The sequence below is a fragment of the Anolis sagrei genome, chromosome 3, assembly GCF_037176765.1.
Source record: "Anolis sagrei isolate rAnoSag1 chromosome 3, rAnoSag1.mat, whole genome shotgun sequence".
Classification (NCBI taxonomy): domain Eukaryota; kingdom Metazoa; phylum Chordata; class Lepidosauria; order Squamata; family Dactyloidae; genus Anolis; species Anolis sagrei.
The window spans coordinates 51,438,905-51,463,122 of record NC_090023.1 but is presented as its reverse complement, the minus strand read 5'-3'; the positions used below and the strand labels follow the sequence as shown (position 1 = coordinate 51,463,122).

Here is a 24,218-nt window from a genome sequence, read left to right as displayed (position 1 = left end):
CTGGACTGAGTGAGCGATGGATTCCAGTGCCTACCCTTTTCAGAAAGTAAAACCAATTAGAAGCATTTTTGTACCTTTGATATCGAGAACAAGCTGATCACTGAGGTATGAACTGATAGTCCCATCCTTGTTGTATGTCCACTTCTGCCTTGCCTTTCCATGTTCTACCCACAAAGCTACTTTGGCTCCTGAAGTATCTCTGCCTCCAATGACATCAAGGCAAGCGTCGTTAACCTAGATGCACCAAGATGAAAGCAGAATCTTTTCATTTCCCTGACGGGCGTTATTTTGCATGTGCTTCTGGAGGAAGATGCCTCCAGGAAACTACAGTCAGAATACAGATGCCAACCACCTGACAAGTTTCATCCATCATGCCCCAAAGGAATACAAGTGACTCATTGAGAACAGAAAGCCAGTTTCATCACTACTCAGTTTAAAAACATATTTTGCCTGAAGAATAGGAACAAATATGGGTATGCTACAGGCATAAACACTCTTTGGGCTTGCATATGGCCTACAAACAGGCCTGTGCTTGTATTAGGAGAGGTTTGATCTTATCCTAAATCAGGGAATGGCAACTGTGTCCCACCCTCCCCACCCCACCCCCAGAGGTTACTGAATGGCAGTTCCCAGCATTCTTCATCATTTTTTGTGCTAGGTAAGACTTTTGGGGGTCACAGAGCCACTCACTCCCCTCACCTTCCGTAAAATGAAATTATGCAGTTGCTTCTAGTACGGCATTTCCTAAAACAGAGTTTTCCTTTTTACTTTGTCCAGTTGAGTTCCAGTCTACAATTATGGTAATTACATTGTTCTGTGAATGAATGTCGGTTGCGTATACAGAGTGGCAATATTAGATAATGCATTTGGCTTTATAGATAAAGGTAAAAGTTTCCCCCTGACATTAAGTCCAGTTGAGTCTGACTCTGGGGGCTAGCACTTATCTCCATTTCTAAGCCAAAGAGCTGGTGCTGTTCCTAGACATCTCCACGATCATGTGGCCGGCATGATTGCATGGAGCACTGTTACCTTCCTGCCAGAGTGGTACCTATTGATCTACTCACATTTGCATATGTTCAAACTGCTAGGTTGGCCGAAACTGGAGCTAACAGCGAGAGCTCACACTACTCCCTGGATTCGAACCTGTGACCTTTTGTAAGTAAGTTCAGCGGCTCAGCACTTTAACCCACTGTGCCACCAAGAGCTCTTTACATGTTACTAAAAATGCTTTTAGATCAAAGTGTTCCCTCGCCGCTTCATGGTTCATTTACCGCGGACTCGCTGTTTCGTGGTTTTCCCTGCGCCCTCACAGCCATCTCCTCCTCCTCACCTTCCCTCCCTCCCTCCTTGCCTTCCTTCCTCCACCATGCTGACAGAGGGGCCTTCCTTCTTCCCAGCAGCCCCCTCGGCGCAGGAGAAGTTCCCACCAGTGGAGTGGCCAGCATATGGGAGGTGGACCCTGTTCTCCCTCAATTGGCTAGGCTTTGGAAGGCCACGCCAGACAGCGTGCTTTCCCTTGGCAGCGAACTTGGTGGTGGCAGCAGCTGCTGCAAGGATGTGGCAGCACTGGTGGGAAGTGGCTGGAAGCATGTTTGTTTTGGGCCTTTGGTCCAATTTTTGCCTTGGGGGGCTCTTGTCTCCTGGGACTTCTTCCTCGGCTGGTCTTGGGCTCCTTCCCTGTATTGAGTATTCATGCCAAGTTTGGTGCAGATCCATCATTGAGTCCACAGTGCTCTCTGGATGTAGGTGAACTACAACTCTCTTTGAATACCCTTATTTCATGGATTTTCACTTATCGCGGGGGTCCTGGAATGGAACCCCCACGATAAGTGAGGGAAAAGTACTACTGTTTAACAGAGTCAAATGCATCCTTCAATGTGTTAGTAAATTCACCAGATTCAACTTATAGGAGAAGTTTCTAGATACAGTATACGTTTGCCAGTTCTGGACATAATATATAGCTTATTGCTTTGCTAAATTTCTGCATTCACACATCCATGTAAGGAACATCCCAGCTGGTGCCTTTAAAGTGCCAAGGGGACAGAGTCATTAATCATGGATTGAGCTCAGACAGCAGCAGGCAATCTCCCTCTAAAAGGAAGGCCCCCAAAACTCAGTCCTTGAGCTCTCTGTAATAATTAGAATGGTTATAATATTTTCCCCTTGCTGATACATGATAGACATGACATCGCTTGAATATCTGATACAAGTCAATGCAATGAAAAAGTTCACTGAAGCTACATTTTGGAGACCAAAATGAATTAAACATTCAAAGCGAAAACATCTCAAAAGAGATGCTGAGTTCAAATAATTTGTTCTCCCATCAAGGCTGACAAACAACAAACAATGTTTCCCTAGATGATACAAAGTGCTTATTTGCTTCTGGAATACAGGACCTAGCTTTATCCCTATCTGAACAAACAAGAAACTTGTGAAGGTAACGGAAATGTTATTTTGTATCTGGACTGGCTAAGAAGCAATCTGGCAGGAAACAAGAAGCAGAGGAAGAGTTAAGTACCCTTCTGCCTCATAAAGTTCATCTGATGCAGGTCAGATTTTCATGGTCCCTAAGTGCTCAGAAAAACCAGTAGCCAGCTTTAATGACACTCAGGAGGAGCAACAAGGGACTGTAGTTCCAGTAGCGAAGCAAAGTACCTTTGATTTGATCAGGCCACAGCTGTAGCACCAGATCTGAGTATTCTTCCCATTTAATGGGGAAAGACATACAGATGAGGCTCTTGCATCCATTAGATTCCCAGCAACTGTCAGGTATCTGTCTTGGGACCTGTTCTTTATTCTGAAGTACACTGCTGGCTGAAACAGAAAATAATCATCATTTCATACTTCATGGAGAAGCATACATTAAATGGATACAGACTAAATTTAGTCTCCCCCCCCCCCCCCTCTGAAGACGTTTAGTTTTGGGTCGTAGCACGTACACATCTCCAAACCTGACAAAAAACATCTAAGGTCTTTTCAGCAGGAAGGCAATAAACAAACATCTATCCACACCTTTTAAGGATTTCTGAAATTTGAAAATACATGTTTATATTCCTTTTATAAGAAAAAAAAGAATTTTATTGCATTACCTGTTTCACAGGACGAAGGGAACCAATTACTTTCCAGCCGCTAAACTGAGTCCAGTTTGAAATCTTGCCAGGTGTGAGGAGAAATTGCTTCCCTACAAAATTACAACCTTCATAGGCGATCCATCTGTTTACAATGAATAGAAATTGAAATATATTAATATCACTATTTTTGTAATAAATGCCAAGATGTAATATTTACTAATATACTTAATGCCAAGTTCAGAGCCCAGTACAGTGTAATGGTTTGGGTGATGGGCCATGGCTCTGCTGACCAGGGTTACCCATTACAATCCAGTCAGCCTCTAGACAAGCCATACTTCAGAGGGAGGCATTATGTGTGCGTATAATGTTATATTTATTTGTATGCCACTTTTTCTCTTAACAGAGACTTACCACTTCATCACACTAGAGAATGAATCCACTTTAAATCCAGTTTCTGCCTACTGCAGAATTCTGGGATTCTACAAACCCCAGAATTCTGCAGGAGGCAGCAACTGAATTTAAAGCGGATTCATTCTCTAGTGTGATGTGGCCCTTACAGCAATGAACAGTGTTAAAACAGAATTCAACCAACCACCACTTAAAAATAAAAATTTTAAACCATTAAAACAGTTTAGAACTTATTTAAAAAATAAATAAAACACCCTCCCTCCCCCTTGACTTGGTTTTAAACCTATTTTCAATAGCTCACCAGAAATGTCTCCCCCCCCCTCTCAAATTTTGGCAAGAAACCTATGTGATGGGGTCCACAATACTTGTGAAAGGGAACTAGGTTCCTTAGTACACTACAAGCCGAACATGAGTCAATAGTGTGATGCAGCGGCTTAAAATGCCAATGTAATTTTAGGCTGCACCGACAGAAGCAGTGTCTAGATCAGTGGTTCCCAACCTTTTTATGGTCAGGGACCACTTGAACAGGGACCACTCTCCAACATTAGTACCAAAAGGGTTATGAATCTGTTTTTGATCAACTTTAGCTTCGGTTTGGTTATTTGGAGTGCTGAGTCAGAAAACTGCATTGGGTAGCTCTAGTTTCTGATACAGAACATATGCCATCCAGTAGTTGCCAGCTGCTCAAACACAGAAAACCATATTTAATAATCTAGAACTGATGTGGTAGTAGTAATCTTTCGTGGATAGTCAGCTTCTCCCCTACCGACATCCCTGTTGCCTCAGCACTACAAGAGGGTTTCGTGAGATGAGTCACTCTCGTTGCCACGTGGCTTCAAGGCAACAATGTAGTAATGGTGACACTATAGATCATATTTTCGTTCTTGCGCACAAATGGTGGTCTACAGATCACAGGTTGGGAACCACTGGTCTAGAACGAGAGAAGTCATAATCCCACTCTATTCTGCTTTGAACAGACCTCATCTGGAATACTGTGTCCCGTTCTGGGCACCACATTTCAAGAAGGATATTAACAAGCTGGAACATGTCCAGAGAAGGGTGACCAAAAGAATCAAAGGTCTGAAAGCCAAGTCCTATGAGGAGTGGCTTAGGGAACTGAGGATGTTTAGCTTGAAGAAAAGGTTGAGAGGAGACATGATAACCATCTTTAAATCTTTGGGAGGAGGGAGCAAACGTGTTTTCTGCTGCTCAGGAGAGTAAGACACAGAGCCACAGATTCAAACTACAGACAGATATTCCACCTGGACATGAAGAAAAAAATCCTAATGGCAAGAGCTGTTTGTTGGTGAAATATGCTGCCTTGGAGTGTGGTGAAATCTCCTCTGGAGGTTTTTAGGAGAGGTTGGATGGCCATCTCCCAGGAGTGCTTTGATGATTTATTTCTGCACAGCAGAGGGTTGGACAGGGTGGCCCTTGTGGTCTCGTCCAACTCAATGATTCTATGATTTTAGTAATGGCAACAACACATAACCCAATAAAACTGTACTTCCATGCATATTTCAGTGGGAATTACATTCAAACGGACAGATACAGGATTGCATCTACACATTTCTAGGAAATCAGTTCAATAGAAGATGACAACCTCTGCCAATCTCATTTATAATGAAACAAGCAAAGACCAAGATGTTTCAAGTCAAAGAAAAAGCACAGTATACAAGATTATTATCTTCTCTGCTTAGATTGGAATTTAATTATTTTTAACAGTGGTTGACAGCAATTTAAGGCTCTCCTCATGCAGAAGCTCTTGCCAACAGGCTTTTCTAACACTGGGGAGGGAGGCAAGAGAATGGACAATAAAAATAGCTCACATTTGGAATAATATTCTTCCAGTTCTGGTTCAACACAAAAGATGATTCCAGTGAGACTTCTCAGTAATACATTTCCACAGGCGTGCCCAAAGCCTTGAAAGTTCCCAGCAGAATTTTGATTTGTTTTTATTGTAATCCATTTCCCTGAACCGCCAGTTCCTTTAAAATCCTTGGTTTTGTTCATGGCACAAAAGCAAGAATGTGATTTTTCTGTTGCCAATATCATATACCAGATACTTTAGATATGTGTAGATGCTTGCAATTGACCAGCTCCTATCCCACCTTAAGAGCCAATTCCTGGATCAGGCGAAGATGGTCTGGCATGTAGAGGACGTTTCCATCTGCCTCCTTCCAATAAACAATGTTGTGAAACAGACTTGTGACGGGACCCTGCTTCCAATGGCCACAGCCTTGCTCAATGGTGAGATGGAGATGGAAACACCCATGGTTTTGTGCCCCAATGGGAAATTGAATAGACTCCTGATAAAATGTAGGGGCCCCTGGGGGCGCAGCGGGTTAAACTGATGAGCTGCTGAACTTTCTGATCAAAAGGTTGGCAGTTCAAACATAGGGATCAGGGTGAGCTCCTGCTGTTAGGCCCAGCTTCTGCCAACCTAGCAGTTCAAAAACATGAATATGTGAGTAGATTAATAGGTACCGCTTCTGCGGGAAGGTAATGATACTCCATGCAGTCATGCCAGCCACATGACCTTGGAGACATCTACAGGCAACACCACTCTTCAGCTTAGAAACTGAGATGAGCGCCCCCCCCCCTCAGAGTTGGACATGATTAGACTTAATGTCAGGGGAAAACCTTTACCTTTACCTGAATAATTGCTGGTTCTGGGGTGGCATTTATGAACTCTTACTGAATATAGAACAATTACAGATTTATAATTGTAGGTTATGAATCCAATACTGCAAGACTGAATGCCAGTCTAGATCTGTAACTTAGAAGGACATAGTAGGACTATATGGATTTTTATCTGGCTTCCAAGAGTCCCCCCCCCCCCTTGCTTTTTTTAAATCACAGAAACAACAGTTAAAACTGACAGCTGGGGTTTTTTTTTACAAACCTTTCAAAAATAAATGGTATTTCCTTGTATTGCAAGTAAAATTCTTTGATCCAACTCTGCAATTTATTCATGCATCGTTTGCATGTTCTGTCTTGCCTGCAACATGTCGAAAGACCTACACTTCTACTCTTTAATACTGTGTATCTTGGGGCTCTTTGGAGTACACAAATAATATGTGTAAATATAGGCATGTGCATACATCCAGTACACTTTCACACACACACACAAATACTATTCATATGTTACAAAGAATATAGGCATGAAAACAGAAGTATTGATTTCTTTGTTGTGAAAATAGTGTAATCAATACCTTTAAAAGGGACAGTGAATATTCATGGGGATTAAGAGTTAGTCAAGTGGAATAAGAATGCTAATACTTTTAATAATAATAATAATAATAATAATAATAATAATAATAATAATACCCCACCACTATCTCCCACAGGGACTTGGGGCAGCTTACAAAATAGCACACAAAGATGCCATACATAAAATGCATAATACATAAAATAAAATACATCAACATGAAAACAATAACACATTACATAAACCAGGTATATAAATTGGATAAAATAATCTCTATTAAAAATAGAATCTGCTAAAAGATACATGTAATGAATATAGCAACCCATGGATCTTTTAAAATTCTCTAAAAATAGTATGAAATTCATATGAACTGAGCAATCTAAAGCTGTATTGTCAAAGGCTTTCATGGCCGGAATCACTGGGTTGTTGTAGGTTTTTTGGACTGTATGGCCATGTTCTAGAAGCATTTTCTCCTAACAACCACACAACCTCTGAGGATGCCTGCCATAGATGCAGGTGAAGCAGGAGAGAATGCTTCTAGAACATGGCCATACAGCCCAAAAAACCTACTACAACCCAATCTAATGCTGACCTAAAATTGATGTTTTGCATAACAATTGAAAATGCATTTACAAACATACTATGATCTTTGCTGAAGCAATGCTTACACCAGTGCTGACAATATAGACAGTAAAGCTACCAATAAACCCCAATTTATGGAATATATGTAAAGGTCCAACAAATAGATAATATTTAAAGTTGGTAAAGAAATAAAGAACTTGCAGTAATTACAATACTTGCCATTATTTGATCCAGATGATATATGGCTGAGATACGTAAAGTGATACTCAAAGCTCAGAGAAATGGGCTTGGTTAAACTGTCTTTCAGGGGCAAAATGGTCTTGGAATTGAATATATGGGATTTAGGCATTGTTAAAGTCTAGAACAATGTCCCTGGAGCATAATGTAAGCTTCATTGTCCATTTATGTAACAGTTCATTTACTATTCTAAAGGGCTTCATAGTTTAGAGAAATTTCACCTTTCCTTTTTCAAATCTGCCCTGGATCAGCAAATTGCTTGCTTCATCTACTTAGGAGTAATATATCTACATTGTCAACATACTATGCAAAAACTGTTAAGAATTCATCTTACTGGAAACCAAATTTACATTAAATTATTTTATAAGAAAGAATCCTATATCTATTTTTCACTGTTTCTGTCCAACACCATGCCCCTTTCATAAAGGCACTCAAGAAATTTACTCCTCTAGGCATGCTTTATCAACAGCAAATTTGAGAAAGCTGAGAAAGACAGTTCTTCATTTCCTAGTTTGACGTACAAGAGTGAACCACAATGCTATGCAATACAGCTCACTTGCTTCATTTTGGACAATTTGGGTATATTATTGTCCTCTGACCAAACAATACAACTTTAGAAGTCATGATACTTACAGTCCACTTTTCACCCACACAGACTGGGTAAGGAAATGAAGATCCTTATTTACAACTGAACCAACAGCTTCTTGCAAATGCCATTCTCTGCCTTCACAGTTCTCCAAAGCAAAAAGACTGATGAAAGGCTCAGCAAACACCTAGAAGAATTAATATGACTGGTAAGATCCAAACTGGATTTCTCTTGGCAGTGCAATTGCAGAGAAAATGAATTTGCAAAAGGACCTTCTAGCAGGAAAAAGGTACACAGCCTGTGAGATGAAATACATGAGGGTAGGGCCCCCACATATTCTAACTACAAATCTAAACATATCAGTTAAGCACACTGATTGCAAACATATTAATAATTGTTTTGTCTGACTCGAGGTGGTAGTGCTCATTTCCATTTCTAAGCCAAAGAGCCGCCATTGTCCGCAGACACCTCCAAGGTCATGTGGCCAGCATGGAGCTCCACCTTCCCACCGAAGCAGTACCTATTGATCTACTCATATTTGCATGTTTTCAAACTGCTAGGTTGGCAGATGCTGGGGCTAATAGCAGGAGATCACGCTGCTCCCCAGATTCGAACCTGCAACCTTTTGGTTAATTTGATACATAAACTTAATTTAACATAGGGTGCTCCTGAAAACAAAGCACCAAAAAACTAGCAACTACAAAGAGCCTTCCTTGTTCATTTCTCACACTCTTTTCAACACTTAGTAACAAGGGGGAAATCCCTGAATACAGTTGAGGAAAGTTTTCTTTTGCTACTCAGTTTATTGGGTTGGTAGGAACCTATTAATAAAGTTAAAGGATTTCTTCTAATAAGCTAAACAACAAGCATCAATGATAGTTATAATTGAACCCTCTCCGATTTACAAGAGATTAGTAACACTAATAAATGATCTCCATACCATTAATGCTGTAATGATTTAATTCCCTGCTGGTACCAAAGAGTATCAGGAGCCCAATTTATCAAAAGAGGAAAAGTCAGAGAGACTGTGGCTGGATCTACACTGCCCTATATCCCAGGATCTGATCCCAGATTATCTGGCAGTTTAGACTCATATAAAGCAGTTAATCCGGCATCAGATCCTGGAATATAAGGCAGTGCAGATCCAGCCTGATAGTATCTTCTTACAGCTTTGTGGCTAATGCTGAGGCACTCTTGGAGCTAGAGGGCACTGTCCTCTAGCAGGATGAGACTTCTAACTCTGAACTTGTTGTGTGTGTGTGTGTGTGTGTGTGTGTATGGGAGAGAGAGTGAGAGAGAGTGAGAGAGAGTGAGAGAGAAAGAGAGAGATGGAACTCAAGACCCAGGAGCCAAATCTGGTCTTACATGTCCTTTTATGTAGCCCTCCAGAAGCTGGACTACAACCTATGAGAGGAAGTCATAGGGAGGAGGGAGCAAGCTTGTTTTCTGCTGCCCTGGACGTGGAAAAATGGCTTCAAATTACAAGAAAGAAGATTCCATCTGAACATTAGGAAGAACTTCCTGACTGTGAGAGTCGTTCAGTAGTGGAACTCTCTGCCCTGGAGTGTGGTGGAAGCTTCTTCTTTTGGAAGCTTTTATACAGAGGCTGGATGGCATCTGTCAGGGGTGCTTTGAATGCAATATTCCTGCTTCTTGGCAGGGGGTTGGACTGAATGGCCCATGAGGTCTCTTCCAACTCTATGATTCTATGATTCCTGTATTCCTCATAGACAGACATCTTACGTAGAGCTGATGGGAGTTGTGATACAATTACATCTTGAAGGCTGTATTCTACTTAGTTAAGATAGTGCGGTTTGAATTTAGATATGATGCCTGACTTTAAAATGTCCTTTAACCTTTCCCCAACCTCAGGTCCACAAGTATTGAGTTGTAATTCCATGATCCCCAGTCTGCGTGGCAGATAATAAAAAGTGATTGTTTCATTTAGGGATCAAAACGGAGGGAAAACTAAAGAGGACAAACCTCTATGTAAAAAGTATAGTTGGCTCTCTGTATTCATGGATTTTCCCTCGATGGATTCAATAGCTCTTTGAAGGCAACCACAAGGCTGATGTGACCCTCGATGAAAATGAGTTTGACACCTCTGGTGTATGTGTACATACATGTATGTGCCTTCAAGTTGTCTCTCAACACATGGTGACCCCATGGATTTCATCGGGTTTTCTCAGGAAAGGAATACTCAAGAGGTGGGTCTGCCAGCTCCATCCTCTGAAATCTAACCTTTAGCAGCAAATATTTGTTTGTAGTCTCTTTCCCAAGTACTAACCAGGGTACATGTTCTTGACAACTGTGGCATAAAGTAAAAGGGAAAAAGTGTAAAGCATGGAACTATCATTTAGTTACTTTTACGAATAATGGGGGCCGCTATGGTGGCTCAACTGGTTAAACTGCTGAGCTGCTGAACTTGCTGACTGAAAGGTTGGTGGTTCGAATCCAGGGAGCAGGGTGAGTTCCCACGGTTAGCCTCAGCTTCTGCCAACTTATCAATTCAAAAACATGCAAATGTGGATAGATCAATAGTTACCGCTTCTGTGGGATGGTAACAGCACTCCATGTAGTCATGCTGGCCACATGACCTAGGAGGTGTCTATGGACAATGCTTGCTCTTTGGCTTAGAAATGGAGATGAGGACCACTGCCCAAAGTTGGACTTAATGTCAGGGGAAATCTTTACCTTTACTTGATGGTTAAAGGTATGTGGAGGAGGATAATAATTGTTTTGCACTCTTCTGAGGTGTGGAGATAATGATGAGGTAAGTAGGGAAAAATGTTTTATAGTTATAAGCAGTTTATGGCTTTTAAGCTATATATGCAACAGTAAAAGGAAAGAACTGAGTCATTTTTAACTTTTGGAGGAAATTGATCATAGAGTCACATTAGATGACCTAGATATTCATGGAGAATGTTTTAATCAAATTTGTCAGTTAAAAATGTGCAAATGTGGAGCACAAAGTGTGTAGAAGCAGCTAAACAAAATGTGCTACGTTTGGGGGAGCTCTAGAACTACAATGACAGCCAATACTTTTTAAAAGTAACCTTTAAGCTTTGAATGTTTCCCATCACACTAGTTAAGCAGCAAAATAGTGCAAAGTGTGAATAATAATAATAATAATAATAATAATAATAATAATAATAATATATTTATTTATACCTCATTTTATTTTCCCAAAGGGAACTCAAAGCGGTTTGACATAAAAGTATTAGCGGGGAGTTTAAAATACAGTAGAGTCTCGCTTATCCAACCTTCGCTCATCCAGAGTTCTGTATTATCCAACGCAGTCTGCCTCCCACCCGGATTCCCAGCTGTTTCAATACATTGCAATGTTTTGCTGCTAAATTCCTAAATACAGTAATTACTACATAACGTTACTGTGTATTGAACTGCTTTTTCTGTCGATTAGTTGTAAAACATAATGTTTTGGTGCTTAATTTGTAAAATCATAACGTCATTTGATGTTTAATAGGCTTTTCCTTAAACCTTCCTTAGTATCCAACATTTTTACTTATCTAACATTTTGCCGACCTGTTTATGTGGATAAGCGAGACTCTACTGTAATGTGATGATCCACTATAAGCATACAACTCTTACTAAATAGACTTGTATTATTTAAATCACACATTAATAATTGATGTGAATAATTTCTAAAATCTTTGTAGCTTTTCTTCTGACACCTTATTCTCAATTATTTTAACTGCAGTTCTAGAGATTGCTTTGGAAGCAATTATCCATCTTTTTCGCTTATCCAACGTTCTGCTGGTCTGTTTATGTTAGATAAGAGAGACTCTACTGTATACGAATATACAAAAATTAAAACAGAATTAAACACAATGAATTGGGCTGAGACTGATTTGATTCAGTTGCCCAGACAGCCAAAAAGCCCAAAGGTATTCTAGAGTTCGCCAAAAACTGGAGTATCCCCTGACTTTGTCCAGTGTGGAACAAAGTTAGGTTAAGGGGAAAAACCTCTGGATATTTATGAGAAGTTGCTGTGCATCATGAAGCTCTGGAGCTGAGATTAGTACAAGGTTTTTACTAGTAGAGACAAGCCTTAGTCAACAACCAGTCCAGCCTATTTTTAACTACTACCTATTTATAATACAAGGAATTCCCACAAAGTTGGGCAGACTTGTTCAGTTTTAAATAGTAGCCCAGCCACATCCCTCCACAGGTCAGCATTTCTTCATGTTATAAAGGCACAAAGTACAAAGGCCATGAGTCAGGCTCTAAATGCAGGTAGCAGGTTTATGAGCTTCACTAGATCAATGATGTGGCTACATAGTGATGCGGCTCCAGTCCGAGTTCACTGTTCTGCTAACTTCTGTTGGACTGTTTTAAAAGTTAATGACTGAAGAGTCTTTTTAGACGGACAAATGCACATTTATTCAAATGACTGCATATATATGCCCCAACATCAGAAACTGTGTGATAGTTGCTATCTGTTTAGGGGGAGGGGGGGGGGGGTTGGAATAAGTATTTCTGGAATTCAACTGACTTCTTCTAAACACTGCTAGTTATGAAAACAGACCATTGGATTCTTACATATTCAATGGGCTTAAGGGACTTGACTGCAGCTGCTGGACAGCCACAGGAAGCAAGGTCAGTGTAGAGGTCTTCTTCCAGCACACACTGATCATTATCTGAGCTCCCCTGGTAATGCAGCAACCAACTGAAAAGAGAAACCCAAGGAAAACATTGAATGCTGTTACAGGTTAAGCTTTTCTCAAAATAAAATATGTAGGCAGGGGGGAGAGGAATCTATAAATGAGCATTTGACTTAATTCCGAGGGAAGAGAATGCAACACACAACAGAAAACAGACATTATAATCTATTTCTGGCTCCTGGCTTGAGATATATCCCTAGGCAAAGTATCACTGAATGAAAGAGGTTGAAGAGACTACAGGTGCCTTCCAGCCCAACCCCCTGCAGGAAAACACAATCAAATCAGTTCTGACAGATGGCCATCCAGCTTCTGTTTAAAAACTTCCAAAGTAGCACAATGTGCTGTCAAACTGCTCTCACAGTCAGGACGTGGCTATATTTTCAATTACATTAATTCACAGGATTGCATTGTTATCTGTATGATCATCGGCTAACCGACCTGAAATTTAGGTCACCCCAACAGCTTCATTTTGGACAATTCACAAATCAATAGGGGGGAAAAGATGGAGTACGTAGTTGCAGAAGTAATACTTGGTTGCTTTGGGGTATATGGTCTAATTTGAAAATCAAACTTGAGTGCCTTGACAGAAGGAGCTCTGTCCTGCTTTCATAAACAACTTTACTCTGAAGGAAATCTGTCTTATCTCAGTGGGAGCTTATTCCATGAGGTGAGGACAACAGCCCAAATCAAGTTGACATCTCCATCTTCTCCTTCACTGTTGGGGAAGGTCCAGATGGGATTTTGTTGTGCTTCCAAGTTGGCGTCCCCACCATAGTTCTTGACAGGTTACAAGGCGTGTCCAACACAGTAGCATTTGCCATACTAAGTCAATAATAGCTTTGACTGGATATAAACACTTTAAAGCTTCTCCCAGATCTGACCTCATATTGAAGAACCATCAGGTTCTGCTCCTTGAGCTATCAAACACATTTTGCTCTTAAGGGGGAAATGACCACGCTAAAAAAACTACAGAATGGAATGGATTGGGATGATCACTCTCCTCCACTCTCTTTTTCATACTCGCTCATTGCATCCTTTTCAATGCTGAATGGAGTGGCAAGAGGACAACATTTAGAAGAAGCCACACAAGAGCATTGAACAGGAAGGTGTCACTGGAGCTGGGACCTTACTGGGTGGGACCTTTGGGCTCCAGCTTTTGCCTGGTCATGATGCGTGCTGATGCCAAACAGTTTATGATGCAGACAGTTTAACTAGTAGTAAAGGTTATGACTGCTGAACCTTTCTTAAGGCAGATCACAAATCCGATTTCAGGCTACAGCAACTCCACATGTCTCTATAAGGAAGCCAACAGTATTTTTCCATCACAACATTAAGACAGCATTTAATGTAATTTAAGAATGCATATGCTGATAAAACTCTGAAGCCTTAAAAAAGAGAGATTAAAATGGATTCTAAACAGCTTTAAAATACTGATAAAACAACTCACCATCCCCGCAGAACTTTAAAAGAACAAGGTGAGAATGAGTCAAACTCAGCAACTTCTGTTGTAATATCCATATATGTTCCTTGGAAATGTGTGTTACTGAAAGCTTTAAGCTACAGAGAAACAACATTTTGGAGGAAAATAAATTAACAGACAGTAATATATAATTACAGTAAATATTTTTGTCAAAGGACTGCTCTAATTTCAAAATAAATACTTTGCTCTAATGAAAACAATATCGTCGGTTGTTGTCTGATTAACTGTGTGTTCAAAGAAGTATGCTCTTGTCCAATAGTGGTTTAAAGCAGGGGTTGGGAATTGTGTGGTCTTCCAAATGTTGCTATGGTTCAAAAATCCCATTATTCTTCTATGCTAATTAAGACTAATAGGCCCTGCAGCCCAACTATATCAATATATATGGAATTGAGTATATAAGAAATATAAGAAATGCCTAGGAATAATTTTATGCAGATGGCAAGACACATCCACATTTTCCTTTTTTTTTTTAAAAAAAGTCAATTTTAGTAAACATATTTTGTCAAAAACCCCATTAACAACACTTCCTCATTTCTTTAAAATAGATGTGATCTTAAACTGTGGGTCCTGATCTCAAATAAGGTTCTTTTAGTTCAATGCTGGGATTCTGCACTTTATCCATCAGCCCTGTCCTTACAACTGATTTGCACCAGCCTGCCCGCTCAAGCTCAGTAATTGTTTACTAAGTCCGGCTATTGGTTGTTTGTTCAATAGTTGTTTTATACTGTTTTATGGTGTTGTTTTATGAATTTTACTATGTTATATTTTAACTATGTTGATCGGGCTTCTCCCCATGTAACCTGCCCCAAATCCCTTTGGGGAGATGGTGGCGAGATACAAAAATAAAGTTATTATTATTATTATTATTGGGCAGAAAGGGGTCACAAGTGGAAAATGTTTAAGAAGACCTGCTCTAGATGGTTGAAGAAATGAGAAATACATTAGAAAGATTTTTTTTTCATTTCAGGGGAGCAACTTGAGAAACTGTAAGTCGCTTCTGGTGTGAGAGAATTGGCCATCTGCAAGGACATTGCCTAGGGGATGCCCAGATGTTTTACCATCCTATGGGAGGCTTTTCTCATGTCCTCACATGGGAAGCTAGAGCTGACAGATGGAAGCTCATCCCGCTCCCCGGATTCGAACGACCAACCTTTTGGTCAGCAGTCCAGCCAGCACAAAGGTTTAACCCACTGCGCTACCAGGGCTCCATTAGAAAAATAAACCAACAAGTAAATTATAATATAAAATACCTGCAAAAGTAAAAAAAAAAGCCCATTTTTCAAAGAAAAGTTAAAAAAAGAGGAGTTTGTTTATAGAAACTATATATAAGCATTGCTGAAGCAACAATTCTTTCTGGAGGAGGAGGACAAAGGATGTTATTATAAACGAAAGACAACAGTGAAACTTATTAATGAAGTAAAGCTTTACTGCCTAGGGTCACTGAGGTTTATGACTTGGCAACTTATAATTTTGTCCTCATTTACACTTACATTCTTTCCTCCTGTTATGATTCATATTTATAAATATTAATGTTTACCATGAACAAATGCAGGAGAAACATGTAGACAATTGGAAGAGAAATAACTCCTCAGTGATTTCAAAACACATTATGAAATCATGTTGAAGAATAAAGGAATTATGTACTGACAAATATCTACCAAAAAGAGAGACATTTTTAACCTATACCCCACTGCTTTGAACAAGTCTGAAATCATGCCTAATTATAACCAGAGGAAGACTCAGATTTAGGAAAAAATAAACACTAGACAAGTGGTTCTCAATCTTCCTAATATTGTGACCCCTTAAAACAGTTCCTCATGTTGTGGTGACCCGCCACCATAAAATTATTTTTGTTGCTACCTCATAAGTGTAATTTTGCTACTGTTATGAATCATAATGCAAATATCTGATATGCAGGATGTATTTTCATTCACTGGACAAATTTGGCACAAATACCCAATACGCCCAAATTTGAATACCACTGGGGTTGGTGCGGGGATTGATTTTGTCATTTGGGAGTTGTAGTTGCCGGGATTTAGAGCTTACCTACAATCAAAGAGCATTCTGAACTCCACCAATGATGGAATTGAACTAAACTTGGCACACAGAACTCTCATGACCAACAGAAAACACTGGAAGGGTTTGGTGCGCATTGACCTTGAGTTTTGGAATTGTAGTTCACCTACATCCAGAGAGCACTGTGGACTCAAACAATGATGGATCAGGACCAGACTTGGCTCAAATACTCAATATGGCCAAATGTGAACACTGGTGGAGTTTGGGGAAAACAGACATGGGCATTTGGGAGTTGTAGTTGCTGGGATTTATAGTTCACCTACAATCACAGCAGGAGGAGGGCTTTTTGTGGGAGGATTTGCTGTCTGTTTCCAAAAAGAAAGAGAAGGACAGGTGGAGAGATCTTCAGCTTTCTCTGCCAAAGAAGTTCCTAAGACCATCAGAAATATGTGTTTTCTGATGGTCTTTGCTATCCCCTCTGAACCCCCCCCCCTTCCCGGTGATCCCTCCAGGGGTCCTGACCCTGAGGATGGGAAATGCTGAATTAGATGCTTTTAGAAGGGGAATTTTGTATCGGAAATTATATTCTTATAAAAACTTACCCAGTGTTTGGGTTCATGATTTCCTAATGGCTCCTGAAAAAAAGGAGAAGTGATTTATATACAATATATATATGAGGCACCATTAAGAGACTTAATCATAAGCCCTGAGAGAGGAGAGCTGAGCACGGAGGATTTCAGAGAGTAAGAGCTTTGGTCATAGGCTTCTGTAATACATGTTCATGGCATACCGTATACAAACTACTTCCTGTTTAGCTTGCCTTATCTACAGGAATGTAATTTGAATAGTGTCCCATTCATAGGTATTTTTGGGGGGTTGAACAACAACAGAAATTGCAGATATTCTATTAGCCAACAACTGATATAAAGGCAAAGGGTTTCATATTCTGTTAGGGATTTTTTAAATAACAAATTACTCTACAATTTGAAAATTTGCAATTCTAGCATTCTATTTTTTCTCATTAATGTGATATTTCTTCAAGTCTTACATGGTAACAAGCAAAAAACCTAACGAAGAGGAAACCATCAGAAAGCCAGAATTCTATGTAGGGCAGAAGAATATTTTGAACTGCATGGCATAGGCAGCAATAGATGAACATTTTTTCCTCCAAAGATTCATTTTGTTTTCTGTACTTTATTTCAAGAAATAATTTTAAGCTTACAGTTATGTTTCTCCATCAACTGTGATAACTCACCAGCTTAACTGGGCGGATTGACATGATGGTTTCACTAGATCCTCCCCAATCAAAAAAACATTTATATTTGCCTTTCTCCAATACATATTGTTCTCCACAGAAGTGCTTCTGCTGATATGCAACCCACCTAGATGTGACACATAAGGAAAATCCTAAGACACAAACACATGGCAAATGGTCATCAAGCATGTGGACAATTTCAACAGACAGGAGGAAACCATAAAAATGAACAAAATCTGGCTACCAGTATTAAAAAAACTCTAAAATCAGGAAAGCAAATAAAGAGCAACACTAAAAAAAACTGAGGAATTCCAGACAAGAATCAATCAGGGCCAGCTAACACCACCCAACAAAGGATTCCTCCCAGGCAGGAATCCACCAGTCTTTGAAGCTGCAAGGCTATTCGATGCTAATTGAGGTGGCCAATTGCAACATTCACACTTGCCTTTCTTCCACCCTGGACATTCCACAGATATATAAACCTCACTTGCCTAGTTTACAACAGACCTCACAACCTCTGAGGATGCTTGCTATAGATGTGGGTGAAACGTCAGGAGAGAATGCTTCTGGAACATGGCCATACAGCCCGGAAAACTAACAACAACCCAAGTAAAGTACTTTTTCAACTCTTCACCAGTTACTTCAATATGGCTTTAAAGTAAGCATCTCCTTTTGGGCCATTATGACCCACTGGTGTATAGAAGCCAAAAGAAAGTATCCTGTTCACTACAGCTCCAACATGATGCAACAATTGATTAACATCAGGCCTCATCTATCCACCTGAGGGTGTTTTAAGGAACAACTAACTCAGCCAATTATTTGGCTAAGCAAGTCTTGCATATGGAATTTCTTCTTCCTTTGAACCTTCTTTTTCAAAGGCCTTTTTATGCAAGCTCACTGAACACAATATCAGTTATATGCTAAGAGCTTTGAATACCATGAAATCCTACCAGAGGACCAACAAATGCCCTGAGAAGTGTTCTGTCTAGGCCTCCAGCGCAATCCTATGGTCAACTTTTGCTAGAATTTATGTTGGAAGTAGGTCACAGAATTGTGCTAGAGACCTAGACAGCAGACTTCTTTAGGTATCTGCAGGTCCTCCAATATGATTCCATGACGGGCGTTGGCAAGAAGCAAAGGTATTGTTCATCTCAGGTAGGAAAAATAGGATTCCAGATTATACATCAGGCATGGGAAAACGTTTTGCCTTGCTTGCTCCATCCTTATGCCGGGAGGAAAATGAGACATGCGGTGACTGCCCTGATCCTCCTCCCCCAATATTTGAGCTGTCCTCTCGGGATTATGCTGGGAGGAGGGCGAGACAGCTGACAGCTGAGAGCACTCCGGAGTGCTCTCAACCACTGCGTGCCTTCTTTGGGCCATCCAATTGGCATAAGGACAGGGCCGCTTGCACCGTCCTTATGCCGGAAGAAGGACGAGACATGTGGTGTCAGAGTGCTCCAGAGGGCTCTCAGCTGCTGTGTGCCCTTTTCCCCCATCCTTTCTGTGGCGGGCCACCATGTCCTTATACTGAGAGGACAGGGAAAAATTAGGAGGGCCTGAGGTAAGTGTCCAGGGGACTGCACCCAGCCCTGGGCCTTAGTTTGCCTATGTCTGTTACACATGAAAATAATGTTACACAAAAGGTCCTGGAAAGGATTCCTCATGTAACAGGTGAGACTAATATATCAGACATGAAAAATCACAGCACCAACAAAATATCTGCTATTGAAGCAAAGGACTGGGCTCTTGGTTTCCTAGAATTCAATTCAGGTCAGATATCACAGAAACAAATGTTTCACTAATAATTCAGTGTCACCTCCAAGATCATGCTTTACCTGAGTTTCCCTTTCCCATATTGAATTCTATTTCAGATACAAGGCAAGGCAATATTTACTACAAATATAAATCTTACAGCGAAATTAACTGAAACACTGAATAATATTAAACATTTTGTCCAACTGTTTTATAGCTGCTACTCATAATGGAGATGTCAGGCCAATGGTAGTGCTTAATAACAACAACAACAATAATAACTTTATTTTTTGTATCCTGCCACCATCTCCCTGGGGGACTTGGGGCAGCTTACATAGGGTCCAAGCCCAGTCAGACAAAGTTAAAATATGACACGATAAAATACATATAACAACATCATAAAAACATAACTAAAACATAATTCATCATACAACAACCAGTAGCCGAACATAATAGACGCTTCCGAGCAGAGGCGGCCCTAGGTAATTTTCAATGGTAAGCAAACAGTATTTTGGCGCCCCCCCTCCCCCAAAACCAATCTCTATCTATCTATCTATCTATCTATCTATCTATCTATCTATGGGGGCATGGACAAATTTTGGCCCTCCAGGTATTTAGGACTTCCTACTGGCTGTTTGGAATTGTGGGAATTGAAGTCCAAAACACATGGAGGGCTAAAGTTGGCCCATGCCAGCCATACATACACACACACACACACACACTAGCCATCCCCTGCCACGCGTTGCTGTGATCCAGTCTAGTGATCTTGAAAAGAAAGTAATAAGAAAGTTGGTTTCTAATATATGTAATTTCTTAATGCTTGTGGGTAAATAGTATTTCTTGTTGTTTCTTTGTCAGTGTTGATGTAGTTCCAACACAAAATACTGAAGGGATTTGGGGAAAATAGACTCTGATACTGGAGGGGTTTTGGGGAAACATGTACAATAATTTAGATTTGCAGTACCTTCAGTCACTTCCGTTCATGAAGAAACCTCCTTGCCGCCCTGAGAGGGGTGATGGCACAGCTGCCTGGAGAGGCACTTGCAATGCTGCCCCTCTTCACACAGGAGAAGAGGCCCTGTGCTCCATCGGCTCCTGGGTATGCGCTTTGCATTCTCTTCCCCCACACGCTTTGCAACTCCGGGAGAGGGACACGCGCCGGCATTACCAGGCGCACGGAAAAAGAGCCCTCATGCAGGGAGCATGCTCTCCCTCCATCCTTCCCTCACAAGTGCGCACGTTGTCCTCCTCTCCTCCTCCTCCTTGCAGGCCAAGGGAGACAACAACGCCAGTGTGCATCCTTCTCCCAGCGTTAGGAAGTGCATGGAGAAGGAGGGAGATGCAGAGCGCACATTTCCTAATGCCGAGAGAGGGATGCGCAGCAGCATTGCCGGGCACGAGGAAAAAGAGGCCTCGTGCATGCCTCTTTTGTGTTTCATCTTGGGTGCTATCTTTGAAATGTGTCATTGTGTATGTAAACAGCTATCCCATGATCCCAAACATTTTATTTATTTATTTACAGTATTTGTATACCGCTTTTCTCACCCTCAGGAGGACTCAAAGTGATTTACACACTTCTAGTTCAAAGCACTTTGGATCAGGGATACTCAACCTGTATTACATTACAAACTGCTAGACTGGCTGTTAGGTATTGTGGGAGTTGAAGTCCGAAACACCTGGAGGGCTGAAGTTTGCTCTTGCATGTGCTTGACCCAGAAGCAGATGAAGAGCCCTCCTTCCATCCAACTGCCACTGCTTTGGCCTTGGAGAAACAGGTGGCATGTGAAGCCATGGAGCCCTTCCAGACAGGCCCTATGCCGCATTATCACAGGGTGTTTACGCCCTACACCACTGGAAAAATTACACTGTCTAGCCGGTATTGCGCCACCTGACATCCGCCGGGAAGCGGCGGCCAATAGTGAAAGGACCAAGGCAGAGACATCTCCAGCTCATCCCCTATTTGGGTATCAGCTGGAACACCTCAGCAAGCGAGAGTGGAATCCTCGACGTGCGAGTGTGGAGAAGAGCAAACCACTGACCACCTGCTGCAATGAACCATGAGCCCTGCCACATGCACAAGGGAGGACCTTCTTGCGGCAACACCAGAAGCACTCCAAGTGGCCAGATACAAATGACAAATCAGATAAAGGAATACTGGGGAAATTAATATAAAGCAGTGTGTATAAAGGGACATTACATTTGGTAATCTAATGCAGGCTTTAAAAGGTTTTAAAGATCAAGTCAGGGTCTGCTGCAGTTTTTAGTTTTGGATATGTTTTTTATGGATTTTAACTGAATTTTTAAAATACCAATGATATTTAATTCCATTTTAATGTTTGCATATTTGTGGATTTTAAACTGTACTGAAATGTTTTTAATCTAAGCCAACTTGAGTCTTCGTGGGGAGAGAAAAAGCAGGGTATAAATAAACATAATAATGTGTTGTGGAAGGCTTTCATGGCCAGAATCACTGAGTTGCTGTGAGTTTTCTGGGCTGTATGGCCATGTTCCAGAAGCATTCTCTCCTGACATTTTCCCCACATCTATGGCAGGCAACCTCAGAGGAACAAAATCTGGCTACCAGTACCCTCTAAAATAACCCTCTAAAATCAGAACAATAAATAAAGAGCAACACTAAAAAAGGGGGGGGGGGGAATTCCTGACATGAAGCAATTAGGGCCAGTTAACCGCTCCCAACAAAGGATTCCTGGGCAGCAACTAGCTCGGCTTCGAAGCTGCAAGGCCATTAAATGCTCATCAAGATGACCAATTGCAACATTCACACTTACCTCAAGCAGACATGAGTTCTTTTTCCCACCCTGGACATTCCAGATATACAAACCCCACTTGCCTAGTTACAAACAGACCTCACAGCCTCTTGAGGATGCCTGCCATAGATGTGGGTGAAACATCAGGTGAGAATGCTTCACCAAGCACCAAAGAGCATTCTGAACTCCACCAATAATAGAACTGAACCAAACTTGGCATACAGGACTTCCATGACTAACAGAAAATACTGGAGAGGGGGTTGGGAAAAATAGACCCTGACATTTGGGAATTGCAGTTTACCAAGCACCAAAGAACATTCTGAGCTCCACCAACAATAGAATTGAACCAAGCTTGGCATATAGGACTTCCATTATTACCAAATACTAGAGGGGTTTGGGGGAGGCATGTACAGAAGATGACATTTGCAGTACCTTTTGACGAGGCCTCCTTGCTGCCCTGAGAGGGCTCCAGGCTCAGCTGCAGCAGGGAAGGAAAGGGAAAGCGAAAGAAAGAGCCTGGCTGGCTGCCTCCCTCCTGGCAGCACGTGGAGGGCTTCCCTCTCGCCTAGTGGGCGGGGCCTGCGCTTCTCCATTAGAAGGCTGTGCCTCCCGCCCTCAATCCTCTCTCTCTCTCTCTCTCCCAGGACCCTCCGTGCTTCTCTCTTTCTCCTGCACATGTGCCGAGGCCTCCAGGCTCCTTGCGGCTGCCTTCCCTTCCTGGCTGAAGGGCCCAAGAAGAGCGAGTGGGAGAAGAGGCCTTGGGAGCATGCACGCAGGAAGGGAGGGAGGGAAGGCAGCCGCATGGCGCCAGGAGGCCTCGGCACATGTGTAGGAGAGTCAAGCACGGAGGGCCGGGGTGGGGGGAGGCACAGCCTGCTGCTAATGGAGAAACGCAGGCCCTGCCCATTAGGTGAGAGGGAAGCCCTCCAGGTGCAAGGAGGCCTGCAGCTAGGCTCTTTCTCTCCTCTCTTCCCTTCCCTTCCCTGCCTCTCTCTCTTACACGCTGTTGAGGGCGCATGGGGCCTGCAGGAGGAGGCGTGGCCTAAGGACAGAACAGCGCCCCCTGGCAAAAAAAGTATTCCGCCACCGCTTACTTCGCGTAATGGACGGGCCGCCCCTGCTTCCGAGCTAAGGGGCGAGTGAAAGCTTGTGCAATATTGTCTGACTAGCAGAGTACGGAAGCTTATGAGCACATATCCTTTTAAAGATATACTAGCCTCTTCTTCTACAGTGCGGCCCTGAACGAACAAAAAATACACTTGAGTCAGTTGTGCTTTTAAAATAGAAATGAAACGGTTCATTTCCTAAGAATAACAAAGTTACAAAACAGTTCACAGTAGTTGTCCTCGCCAGAGGAGCAAAACAAACACTTTCTTCTGTAAGTACATTTCTTCTTGATATAACGACAGGAAACCAAAGCAATAAACAGTCCAATTTCTTTCTTCTTTATGAAATCAGGATGCCCTTGACTTGGTAGTGCAGTGAGATAAACATTCACTCTCTGTGTTGATATCAGCTACCAGTGACCAGCTGCCCGCCAACCTGCAGTGTCTGCTAGCTCAGAGCTTTCTTTTATACACTATGCCTGATAATACGCCCAACTAACACAAAAGGGCTACTCTATTACAGTAACAAACTGGCTCTGATTCTTATTATCACTTAGAAAAACCTTCCTAATGCTGCAACCCCTTAATACAGTTCCTATGTTGTGGTGACCTCCAACCATAAAATTATTTTTGTTGCTATTTCATAACTGTAATTTAACTACTGTTATGAATCATAATGTAAATATTTGATATGCAAGATGTATTTTCATCCACTGGACCAAATTTGGCACAAATACCCGATATACCCAAATTTGAATATGAGTGAGGTGGGGTTGATATTGTCATTTGGGAGTTGTAGTTGCCGGGATTTATAGTTAACCTACAATCAAAGAGCATTCTGAACTCCACCAATGATGGAATTGAACTAAACCCGGCACACAGCACTCCCATGACCAACAGAAAATACTGGAAGGGTTTGGTGAGCATTGACCTAGAGTTTTGGAGTTGCAGTTCAGCTACATCTAGAGAGCACTGTGGACTCAAACAATGATGGTCTAGACCAATCTTGGCACGAATACTCAATACGCCCAAATGTGAACACTGGTGGAGTTCGGGGAAAA

At 41.5% G+C, this 24,218-nt stretch overlaps 1 protein-coding gene across 1 annotated transcript in view; it reads right to left on the bottom strand.

Moving 5' to 3' along the window:
- Positions 1-24,218, bottom strand: part of CRYBG3 (crystallin beta-gamma domain containing 3) — an 82,303-nt gene that overhangs the window by 3,987 nt on the left and 54,098 nt on the right. Inside the window, exons 14-21 of the mRNA XM_060770604.2 lie at positions 17,529-17,655; positions 16,876-16,908; positions 14,225-14,334; positions 12,656-12,782; positions 8,143-8,282; positions 3,090-3,213; positions 2,656-2,814; positions 75-234 (exon numbers count right to left, since the gene is read on the bottom strand). Coding sequence (XP_060626587.2) covers positions 75-234; positions 2,656-2,814; positions 3,090-3,213; positions 8,143-8,282; positions 12,656-12,782; positions 14,225-14,334; positions 16,876-16,908; positions 17,529-17,655 — 980 coding nt within the window. The remainder of the gene's footprint in view (positions 1-74; positions 235-2,655; positions 2,815-3,089; positions 3,214-8,142; positions 8,283-12,655; positions 12,783-14,224; positions 14,335-16,875; positions 16,909-17,528; positions 17,656-24,218) is intronic.